The sequence below is a fragment of the Opisthorchis viverrini genome (genome assembly GCF_000715545.1).
Source record: "Opisthorchis viverrini unplaced genomic scaffold opera_v5_616, whole genome shotgun sequence".
NCBI classification, from domain to species: domain Eukaryota; kingdom Metazoa; phylum Platyhelminthes; class Trematoda; order Opisthorchiida; family Opisthorchiidae; genus Opisthorchis; species Opisthorchis viverrini.
In genome coordinates this window covers 35,845-47,690 of record NW_008752276.1, presented here as the reverse complement: position 1 = coordinate 47,690, position 11,846 = coordinate 35,845, and the positions used below count along the sequence as shown (strand labels likewise).

The 11,846-nt window shown below is 42.8% G+C and overlaps 1 protein-coding gene across 1 annotated transcript in view; it reads right to left on the bottom strand.

Moving 5' to 3' along the window:
- The window catches only part of T265_15575 (hypothetical protein), a gene marked incomplete at both ends in the record, with an annotated part of 12,246 nt that extends 4,511 nt beyond the window's left edge, over positions 1-7,735 (bottom strand). The window contains 10 exons of the mRNA XM_009178647.1: positions 294-371; positions 1,058-1,147; positions 1,977-2,144; positions 2,266-2,387; positions 3,223-3,355; positions 3,910-3,985; positions 5,155-5,234; positions 6,031-6,112; positions 6,329-6,426; positions 7,559-7,735. Coding sequence (XP_009176911.1) covers positions 294-371; positions 1,058-1,147; positions 1,977-2,144; positions 2,266-2,387; positions 3,223-3,355; positions 3,910-3,985; positions 5,155-5,234; positions 6,031-6,112; positions 6,329-6,426; positions 7,559-7,729 — 1,098 coding nt within the window. The remainder of the gene's footprint in view (positions 1-293; positions 372-1,057; positions 1,148-1,976; positions 2,145-2,265; positions 2,388-3,222; positions 3,356-3,909; positions 3,986-5,154; positions 5,235-6,030; positions 6,113-6,328; positions 6,427-7,558) is intronic.
- Between the last annotated feature and the right edge of the window lie 4,111 nt (positions 7,736-11,846).

Here is an 11,846-nt window from a genome sequence, read left to right as displayed (position 1 = left end):
CTATCTATTTATCTATCTATCTATCTATCTGTCTATCTATCTATCTATCTATCTACCTATCAATCCGTCTATCTATCTAATCTATATATCAATCAGTGTCGACATGGACTCGGATTTTTGTAAGCCTTTCTGTCTCTGAACTGATTGTTTACAATCGATTTGTAAGCAGCCCAACGTATTGCACTCTCATTGCAAGGAGGAGTAGTCACTTGGTTCCTTGTACATCTAATTGCGTAAGAAATGACTGTTACAATAGACAACTGAAAATATCGAATATTGTGCTGAACACATACTTCTATCGCCCCATCGTTCCGGTGCATCAGTAGATCATAATGACCTTGGAATTTTCCAACTGGGAGACTTCCCATCGCCTGAAGTAAACAATAAATAGACACCTATCAGTTCATTATCAACCTGGATAGCGTCTTGTTCCATACGATGGCAAAGCGGCTGAACACGCGACCGTAATTTTACACCTTAGAAATCACGTGTTGAAAAATCCGGTTGATCAATGAACATTATTCCATAAACCGTCTCACAAACATCAGTGTATATCACTAATGTCTACCGGATAACTAGTATTATCACCCAAGTTTGCTCGTTCAGGTCAAAGGCACTTATCGTTCAATCACGGAAAACCATATCACGTGGTCTCATATTGATCGGCTCCTCGAGTGTCAACTTTTCTGATGGAAGTTTCAGTCATGGTGTATGTCTATTCCTCTTCTGAGTTACTTGTAAAAGATTCATTAAAATTTCGACTTCCTTTTGTACCGTAGCACAGAAATGTATGAATCATAAGGTACCCAAAGCCATTGCTTGGTTATCCGAAATGTGACACTGGCTAGGCTTGGATATCTAGATGCATGGACTAGCAACCTTGCTGAACTTCGTCTTTGGAACCTGAAGTTCCTAATCAAGTATTTTCAAAATTCACGGTCACCTATCACGGTTAACAAAATACAACTGTCATCTCGATAAATGCACTCATTTTCATAACAGTTTTACTTTTCACAAGTGACACAAATGAGTCTTTCCGTGGCGTTTTGGGACTCACCATTTCACCGTATTTCATCACGTGACTAAACGCTGTATGCTTTTTTACATACGTGTATTGTTCGTCCAGTGTACGCTTTTTTATGTCTTCCTGAGTGCGGGTGGGAGATAATGACAACGGGGTGCAATGTGAAGCATACACATCAGCTTACGCAATTTTAAGGCGAATCCCCTGTAGGCAAAACATTGAAAGTATGACTAGAGTTACGACAAACCGAGGTATGCAACGACACATACTGCAGCAATATTAGTGAGCACCTGTTTGTTCCTGGACACCATACATGCACATCTCATAAGGATCTGGTGCTGTATGGTTCTGATCACCATCATAATTATTAACATCGAGAGCAACAACAGCGGAAAATACTGATGATTCGCTACCGCACAAGCATTCCAAATTATTTGTATTGGAACAAGAAAGGATAATGGAGGGATAACCTTGGGCTAGCCTACAGCATACATCCAGCTCCACACCTCCGAGACATAATTAGACAATCCGGATAGAAACTGACAGCATCAATGCCATTGGAATGTTGATTCATTTCGACATATGTATTGAGACGGTGTATTGAGTCGAAGGCGTTCGGGAGAGCCACCATCATCATCATCATCGTTATCATCATCATTATCAACGTTACCACTGTCAACATCCGTATTCAAAATTGACGCTTCCCTGCATGCATTCGAAATCCGCTTAAAGCCCTATTCAAAAGAAAAGAATCAGAATGGATGGGGAAATGTCTTGGTGCGGCCGACGACAATTATTCCGATGCGCCTACAGCTCCAGGTAATTACTCAGGCCGTCTGAACCGAAAATGATAACAAGAACTCTAATAACATCGATTCAAGGACATTATTTGCAGCTTCTTCAACCAAGCACGATGGAAATCAGGCGGTCTCCATCGTAGAGGGCGAATTACGCCGATAGCACCCAGACGTTTGCTGGTCTCTTTAATATCCCTCTGCGAGAGCACAGGCGAACCTGGTTGGAAGGAAAGTGAGAAATTTCGGACATACAACAAACGGTTTGATTGTTTTGGGGCCACCGCACAACGGCGATGGCTGAATTGCCATAAATCCTCTTCATGCTTGAAAACGAAAAAATAAATCGTTTGGAGAATCATATGGACTACCACTGGCTGCTAAATACCACCGAATTACTCATCCACAACTGACAGGCTTTTCTGCATCATTTGTGTTAAAACTTACGAATTCCGAATCTATAACCCAGGCATACGAGTATTCGTCCGCTAGACAAACATCGATATCCTTGTCCGAACAAAACAAAGAATGGGATGGTTCATCTTCCTTGGTTGATGTTGTCGTGTAGACTGCAGGTTTAGGGGTTCAGACAACAGATAGTATAGGTCAATATCAAAGATGTGTGAAACAGTGAGGTAAATTATCGACGAACGGATACTGTGACTCACAGAAATAATGAAGCTGCAAGACGTCTAGAACTAACACACTATTCAGAAGGTCGTGGACAGAACGTCATGGTTTTCGTGCTTCTTGCGGCGAATCATGTAGACACTGCCATTGAATTTTCCTAAAACTTAATCAAGACTTGAAACCACACTGCATGGAATTTGCCAAACACCCTCATGAACGAGACATTTATCTGGGTTCGGTTGGGTCAACCCATCAAAATCAAATAAGTGTGTGAATGTATAATCTTTTTTTACGTTAAAACCCCTTGGAAACAGACCACTGACGAGAACGGTCAAAGGTAGTCACGCCACAATCATTAAACCAGTTGTTTGATGGGTTGTAGTGGACTTTTTATAAAAGACCAACGATCCATTTAAGATTTAGAAAGAAGTTATCCACTTGGCATCGGTGGTTGCTGCAAACGGACACCAAAATATCACAGGTGTTGTACCGGTTACACAATGATTTCCTCCACCCATATGAAACTGGTTCGGCAGCGGAAGCGACATTAATCGATGAAGGCGAGACTTTGCGCTATCATCGGCTAAACGCTTCTTGCGTAGGGTCAGGGCTACTTCCATAAAAAGATCGCGAAGTGAACAAAAATAAACAAAGCTTAGAACTTTGATCTGTTTTCCCGGTCAACGCCGCTTTAAAACCAGATATATGATTGACATTCTGAATGCTATTTCAGAGGATCCAAGCAAGAATCAGCCAGAAATTCACGCTACTTACTTCCCATATGTGAAGGAAGAACATCTTTAAACATAGAGCCGGAATGACAAGCCTCCACGTACAGCACCAATTTCTTGAACATTTTATTTGAATGCATGTAGGCGAGGGTATCGTTCAACTCCATGGCCAAGAGCTGTCGCAAGACAATAATAAAAATTCTCGTGAGATCCAGATGAGTCACTCGATGAGTCAGTCACCAGCGATGTGGATCCCTTGATTGAAGAATGAGCGACGCTATGTCCTGACTTAGTGCGGATAAATCAGGCTGTCGCCCTAGAAGCGGAAAGCAGTGTTTTCTTGTCAGGGAGAATTCGGCTGACGCGTTCTTCGTACCATCCACGCCTCATAAGTGACCTTGTATGATAAGCTTCTTTGTTTACGGTATCTGCGTTTGCTCATTAGTCTGAATGGATCGACCGCGAAATCATGTGAGCGAACGACCTTTGTACTTCATAAAACAAAATCTATGTGTCGGGGTGATTTAAAGCACTTTGACGAGACCTATCAAACTTGAATTCCTGGGGATATCACTCTTGAGAGTGACGTACGAACATCCTCTTTATAAAGAATCACCGATATCATTGCACCAACATGTTTACGTAAGCGTTTTCAATCCGTTTACTATTTAGCTTCCAATTAAAAAAAATGCGTGCTAAAGCCGTGGTTACCAAAATTAACTAAACTTACATATTCTTTTAGGAAGTTTATATAGGAAGTCCCACCATGGCCAGAGTAGAAGATGAACACGTTGTCATTTGGACCGCTGTTATTGGGGAGAAAATTTAAAGTGGTCTTGAAGAATAGCTTATTGGCTGGCGTTCTCACAGATAGGAAAGCACAACAAGAAACCCGCGAAAATGGAAGCGTAGAGGAACTTATTTCAGAATATTGTTTTGTACACGCTGCTGGATAAAATCAGGAGCTAAATTAAATTCCACCAGCCTGCTATTTGCATGGCCACATGAATACGGGGATGCAAATTCGAATTTGGACGTCTGTTGGTTAATTCCCATGGTTTTCAATGCATGAAGATGGTTGGAAAAAGTGTTCCATTTTAGCAGGTCTTATCCTCCTGCCGTTGTAAGGGCCGTACTCAGCTCTTTTGAAAAGACGCTCTTGTTAGCATGATTAAATCTGTCTAATGAAATATCTACTTATTATATACACTACTGAGGAAAAAATATTCTGACTAAGATTGGGCGATCCTATATTTTTAACACGGATATGCACGAAGCCAAAAGATTTTATGCAAATCTCATCTGGTAATGTCTCATCTGGTAATGGTTTGCGAGTGAATTAACACTTGCCTCGTCTCCTGCCTTGTCTCTGTATGCTGACGCTTTCCATCTCGTTATGTGCGGGTCAAGATGGCGTAGGAGGAATTTCGAAAGAACAACTGTGACGTTAGCAACCCATATAGGCGAGACAGGTATTCTAAAAGCTGAGAAAATTATGTGTTAATCTCGAAACATATTTGAGGGACCGCCATAAATCGGCAGGGCCGCCAGTAGACTTGAATTTCCTTCATCCAAACAACAGTGTTTATTTGCGTTGTTCAATAACGTGAGTTGAAACAAGTCCTGAATCCGAGCAAACCAAGATCGACCGACCCCAATTCGTAGAAGTCCGAGAAGATATTTGATCATTCACTGCGCATGTCTTAATAATTTTGAAACTTCTGTACAGTGGCGATTGACGCCTATGATTTAATAATAACCCATAGTCAGAAATGGATAAACCGGGTTTCCCTTGGAGTAAAGCAAACCCTTTTGACTGACTTCTGGGCGGCTTGCTCAAAGCGATTATGTACCAAGTTACGTACGAGAATACTAAACGCGCATTTCGTAAATCCGAAGAAGATGACCTGCAAAACTAGAATTCTGGCTGTGATCAGCAATTGCTTCAACAATATCCACTCCCGCGCAAACTCACCTTTTCAGCACCTTCTTTCTGTTGGCTTCAAGTTTCTTATCGCCTTTTAATACGTTCACGAAGTTATCCCGTGTGACATCCTAAAAAAAATGAACACGCAAGACCAAATATTCCCGCGACAATGGTGTTCCAAACACCCACTCTCTTCCCAGTAGCAATCCACTTTCACCCTAAGAAATAACTGAAATCTAGGATCTGCCCCCCATATGCATTCATTTTATTTCCGCGATGGTCGCTGTATGCTGAAAACTGAAGAATTCGTTTGTTGTTCTGTTTGCCAAGCATGGCATTTGGATTTGCTCCTCAAGCCTAGGGTTAGTAGTTGAGTTGAACATGGACTACCTGGACTACTCACTAGAAAGTAGCCCTCATCTACCTCAGTAGCTAAGGAACACAACATACTTGAGAAATAGCCGCTATCTTGAAGTGAGTATCACTCATCAACACTAAACTGAATCACAGTTGAACATCTCTTATCTATGATATTCTTTAGATGAATGTGCTGTCCTAGACACGCTGCTTGGTTTCTTCGGTGCATCACTCGGGATATCACAGGATATTTCCCCGGAGAAAGCTATTCGATCCTTGTTGGCCCTCGTGCACATTTCGTGATTCTTTTGACAAAAACGCTGGCCTACTTGATAGGCCAAAAGCAGAAAGTTGAACTCGGTCATGGGTTGCTTGAATGTTCTCCATGATTTTATGTCTAGTGTTCGGTCAAGTGGATCGAACATCCTGTAATATAGTAAAACTAAATTGCATGCCCCACGGTTTGTATTGTGTGTTCATCCGCAGTGTAATTTCATTTGCAAATTGTTACACGGTGAACTGATGCAGGAATTTACTTGATTGCCGCGCACCAGAACACGGACTTACATTTCCTCGGTAGTCAATAATCACACCATTGTATACATCTTCGTGGTCGTAGTCATGGAAAACCTTGCCTTTGAAAGGATTTCTGGAATAAGAGAATGGAAAGTGTTAGTGAGTCCTCCGGGAGAAATTAACAAGTAGGTCAATTGGAAAGAAATGAAAGGCTCCAAATTCTGTTCGAACCGGGTTCGCAGGCTTGTTTTGGAATATATTTCCAAGACTATGAGTGTGCTTTCTGTCACACATCTGATTAAGTGTTAAATAATAATCCTTTACGCAGAAATAATTTAGATATATTTACCTGGGATTGTTTGCAATATCGTCGTAGGCGAGCGTAATTATATTCTGCGCTGGAACGTTGTTTTGACGTACGATCTGGTACGCGTGATAAACGTCAGCCTGAATGAGAACACAAATGACAAATGAACTATGGATAACAGGCGGAGTGAGGCATGGAGGCTAAAAAAGGCAAGCAGCGTGTGTAGAATAATCCATGCTTGGTGGAGCATCAGTTCTCCCAACAGTATTGGGATGCATTATCACAAGAACAGGAAGCAGGATTCCGCTCTGGAAGGGCTTGTATGGACCACAGTTCCACATTCGGTCAAGTGTCCGAACAACGACTTGCCCACCGAAAATGTACAATCTTGGTATCCCTTGACTTCGAAAATACGTCCGAATCTGTCTTTCGCTTGCGTACCAGATAAATAGCCACATTGCGGCGAAACTCATTGGTAATAAAATATTACTCACTGAAACTTAAGAATGGATACAAACAACATTTTCAATATGATTCTCGTATGACCTCATGCAAATGATACACGAGAGGACGAACGAATCTTACCAAGATAGATTTCTGTATGTTAATTCCGACTACACTCTACTTGATCTCACCAAGTAGTATAGATTTATCCGCTCACATTGCTTAGCAATTTCAGTGCTTTCGCCAAAACAGCCAATGTTGTTCGTACATCAGTGGTCTTTGTTGAGGTTTCTGACACCTGGTTCATACAACAGGTCTCTCTAAGCCTCGGCAGTGCGGAGCCCGGGAGAGTTTCTCTAATATAATCAAGCTACAATGTCAGGTCAGATGATTATTGGTGGCGTGAAAACCATCGAATCCGTGTTTTATATAACACCATACCTTCAACTCGCAGGCCGTGATTTCACCTAACATAACGCAACAATAAACACTTACGGGTGAGGAAAGTCAGATTCCGATTAACGTGACTCACGCTATCCACCTCAATGACACCTGAGTTTAATAGGACCGGAAAATCGACTCCACCCAAATCAAAATATCGTTTTACGACAAGTAAATACTGACGAAAACTAACATCGGCCACGGAATATGTGTCCCTTAGTGTGTCTATTAGATGTGACTTCTATCCACCGTCGTCTCGACTTAAATATCACAGCCATGGAGACAACTAGTTAGGATAGAGCTGTTTTGTGGGACCATTGTTGGAAACTTCCGCTTTGAAGAAGAACGCTCGAGCCTCAAACCAACAAACAACCAACGGAAACCTACTTGGTGTCGATAATTTTCCCAGGTGTTGGAACCAGCGGCAAGGACAACCCAGTTCTCCGACGGATTATTGTTGAATAAAGATGACCAATTGTGGTTACCGATGGCCTCCAACCATGCAACGTGGTCGATGCAGAACAAGAACGCGATAAGGAGCGAAAAACGACGCATCATATTCAGGAATACTTGAAACTTCATGCGCCTGGGATTTTATACTGTGCGTCTCCTGGGAATCGACCTTTGACCTATAAATGTATGGCAATAATGTGAAAAATGTATCCACCACAAATCTAGTGGTTCTGCAGTACAAAGTTCATGCTGATCTGTGTATGTTAGGCCATTTTGATCAGCTTGTTCAATGATTGATCATTCCAACAAGTGTGCACATTTGGTGATTTGCGGTGTTTTCTAGGACTTCGTTGAGCAGCAACCTGGGTCTACAAAATTGTTTTCACGTATCTTCTGGCTTTATGAGTACCTTTAAAAATCCTTCGTCCCATGAGGACAATAATGCGGCTTTTTGTAATAAAACGTCATAGTGAAAACGTGTATCCCAGTTGGAAGAGTCTTAACCTCTCAACAATATCAGCGACAGGAAGAAAGCCTCCGCTGCGGGTACTTTATTATAAAATTCCAACTGACCATTTACAGACTATTAGACATGAAAGCATACGTCTCATATGCATCCTTATTACAAAAATGGAACATCCATCTTCACGTGACCGCATCTTGCTGAACGTTCCTGGATATTCATTGAGTGTTTCTAAAGTCGAAGTAAATAGTAAAAAACGAGTCCACATATTCCGGAAAGATCTCCGTTTTCAAGCCAATTTTCTGATCAACCGGAAGACGCGGATGTCGACCGTACATCAGCATAAGCGGATACTTGCCCGTGGTCTACTGACTGAGAGCACGATAAACTAGCAACGCCATTAGCAAGTTCGCTTCCCAGTCACCTCTTTTGGCCGCTAACCACTCGTTGCTCGTTCGATTATTACGTTCGGTTAAGCCATTTGTGCGATAGTGGTAAGGTGCCGTCCTTAGTTGTCTTCTACCCAGCTTATGCGAGCAAAACCTAAACTCCTCGCACCCGAAGCAAGGCCTCAGATCGCTTACGATCACTTTTGGCGCCCATGTTTGGCCACGATGGGATCAATTACCACTCCGCTGATCGTCGTCGCCTGCCGATTGGGTACGACTGCCGCACCGTTCCACTAAGAAAGGGGTTCTGTCCGTGACGTCCACAGACAACAACTCACCGCTTTCTGGGAAAACAATAGGTTCCATGGGGTGGACTTCCTCTGTCGTGTTCTCTTTCATCACTTGACATCGCTTACAGGACACCACATAATCCATCGCCTCACTTCTCACTTCGGGCCAGTAGGCCCTCTGCCAAAGTATATGCCATCACATAGTATTCGACGGTAAGCCAGGTTTTACGGGTAGCGTGGCATCCGAATCAGTGGTGTTCCAGTAAACTATGCCAGCTTCATTCGGACTCACACAGTCAAAGTGATTCTGAACTGTTTCCAATTCTTTGTCTGCCTCTTTTGTGCTTCTATACAATCAAACAAAGGCAAGTCGGTCTTCATGGTGATGTACGGTCGATATCCGCGTCTTCTCCTTGATCAGAAAATTGGGTTACGGCGAGTATCACCCATTTACACTTGCCTGATTGTCAGTGAATTTCCAGAGAAGTTCGAGAAGATGCCTTCGAGAAGAAGAAGAAGAAGAAAAAAAAAGTTCACTTTGAAACAAGGTGCTTGAAAGGGTTTTAGTTTCCCGTCCCATTGCCTGCAAAATTGCAATTGGTGTTTTCTAATAAGCATCTACGTGACTAAGGGCTTCCCTACATTCACTGGTACATAAATTACAACCGTATACATATCGCTGTATACGAGCGAGTAGAGCGTTGAGTACTCCGAGATCAATGAGCTAGAAATTCATCACCTTCAGGCTAACGAAATCATGTTTGATGTATCGCCGGCAAGTAGCTAGGCTCTGGGGGCGTGCATGTTGACTATGTTCATTCTCCAAGTCACAACTCATAAGTTTGCTGGAAATCCTTCAACAACTCACCACCGGTTTGGTCATTCATCGTTATCGGTCCCCGAGTTTCTATCTAAACCATAATCTACTTGAACCGCATTTGGAGATATTTTGAGAGCTTCGCTCATTTGCACATGAATTCGGTTTTGATAGGAGACTCAGATGTATCCAGTTGAATTGCCTGTTTGTGATGGTCCGCTTCAGCCAAATGTGGTGCACAAGCTTGCTTAGTATTCCGCTGGTGCGATATTCGGGGTACGCAATACGCTGTTTTAAGGCGTATTACATTTCTGGTTAAATTTGCTGAAAACTCTTAGGCAACCAATGGCAGGTTTCGTCGTTCTTGGGGCTCCCGTCGAACACGAATTGGTGTGCAAGTGAGACTAGTTGTCGATTCCCAAATAGGACGAAAATGTTACGCAGAGATTTTTGGATTTTCGGTTTTGGTTGGCTTCACTAATATGTCAGGGGAAGGATAATTTCATTGAATTGCGAGACTTACTCCTCAGAACTGGTCACTCGAAGCGGTCACTCACTCAAAACCCCTGCATGAGATAACAAGAATGACTGTTCACCGGTATCACAACATTGTCATTTAAATTCCGTTGCACTAACCAGTTAAATCGTAATGAGTACATACCGCCTCGTAACAAGCAACTTTCTCGGACTTTGGCGATCCGTCGATTCCGGCTAGATGCAAGGTCGTTGTACCCGGGATGAATCTGTCCAAATTTACTGTGGACTCACTCATCGATCATCGAGGCTTCCTCTTTTGCCTGAATGAACGAAGCGTTTGAGCACCTTCTGACTTTATGGCCTTCCAAAAATCCATAAACCAAATGTCCTGGTGAGACAGATGGCAGACAGAATAGGTTCCACACCGCATGAAGTGGCTAGAATCTTGGCCGGCATTTTAAGCCCCTCACCGGGAAATCTAGTGCTTACATTAAAAATTCACGTGACTTCGCCAACAAAGTAGCGGGTGTCCCTGCTTAACCAGATAACATCCTTGTAAGTTTGGATATGAATTCGTTATGTTCAAAATTGCCAAAAGGCAACTCTTTAGAAATAGCCAATTGACAGATATTAGCGTATACCAGCCTTTCAGAACGCAATCAACTCTCAAACTAACCTGCTTCGTTTCTTGACCCAGTGGTTTAGACTCAGTGGTTTGGACTTTCAACTACTCCCGGTTTTGGTAAACATATTTGCGGAAGAATTTGAGCAGAGAGCTATAGCCGGATTTCCATACTCAACTAAGATATTCTGGCCGTATGCAGATGAAACTTTCGTCATGATGGAACGAGTAGGACGTAGTGAGTTTCGCAATTATCTGAATCAACTGCACCCACATATCAAACTTAATATGGAGACGGAGTGACCCTTGGGTTCACTGGCCTGTTTTAGACTGCATGACACATCAGTCGGGGGAAATTAAGGACGAGAAGCCAACCGACACTGGGGAAGTTTTGAACTACTTGTCTCCCCATCCGCAATCGGTATTCGCTAGCATTGCCCTATTAGTGTTTAAACGTGTAGTGGCCCTGTTCTCAGAAGCAGCTGAGTGGACAGCAGCCAAAATTGAAGTGAATAACAAACTTCGCGGTAGTGGATATCTAGCTCCAAAACCATATAAACCTTATAAGCTTTACTGAAAGACTCGGTAATCGCGGAACACGCTATGGATACGGAAAACAAAATACATTTAGAAAATGCTGAGGTTTTGAGACGAGGACCACGGTCCACGTCACAGAGGCTGATAGCCTAGGCGGTAGAAATCGCGAAGCATCCCACTGCTAAAAGAATAGAAGTTGTGGAACTGGCAAGCATGTGGAGATGGCTTTTGGGTCAGTCGAGCTGACACGTGTTAGTTTGCGGTCATCAGAAAAAAAGAGTAATCGTCGTGTGAATTCCACTTGACCTCAACCCAACCGCTCAAACTAAATTGTCAGAGCACTCACAACCCCACAAATACCAAGGAAAATCTACCAGTGGCAATCGGGGTGAATAATCTTTTGAAGCCCTCTGAAATGGAACACTAACGAACCAACCTCGATCAGAATTTCTGTGAAACTCCTCGAATCTACCAAAGTAAGATTCTGACAACCACGGTAACCGACATGAACCTTAATTTACACTCAACACTGATCCAGTGTGACTATCTGAATGGGGCTCACTGACTGGTACTCTGCCGGCCTATAAACTGACCTATTTGGCGACCTACTCACCTGGTCTGATGAGG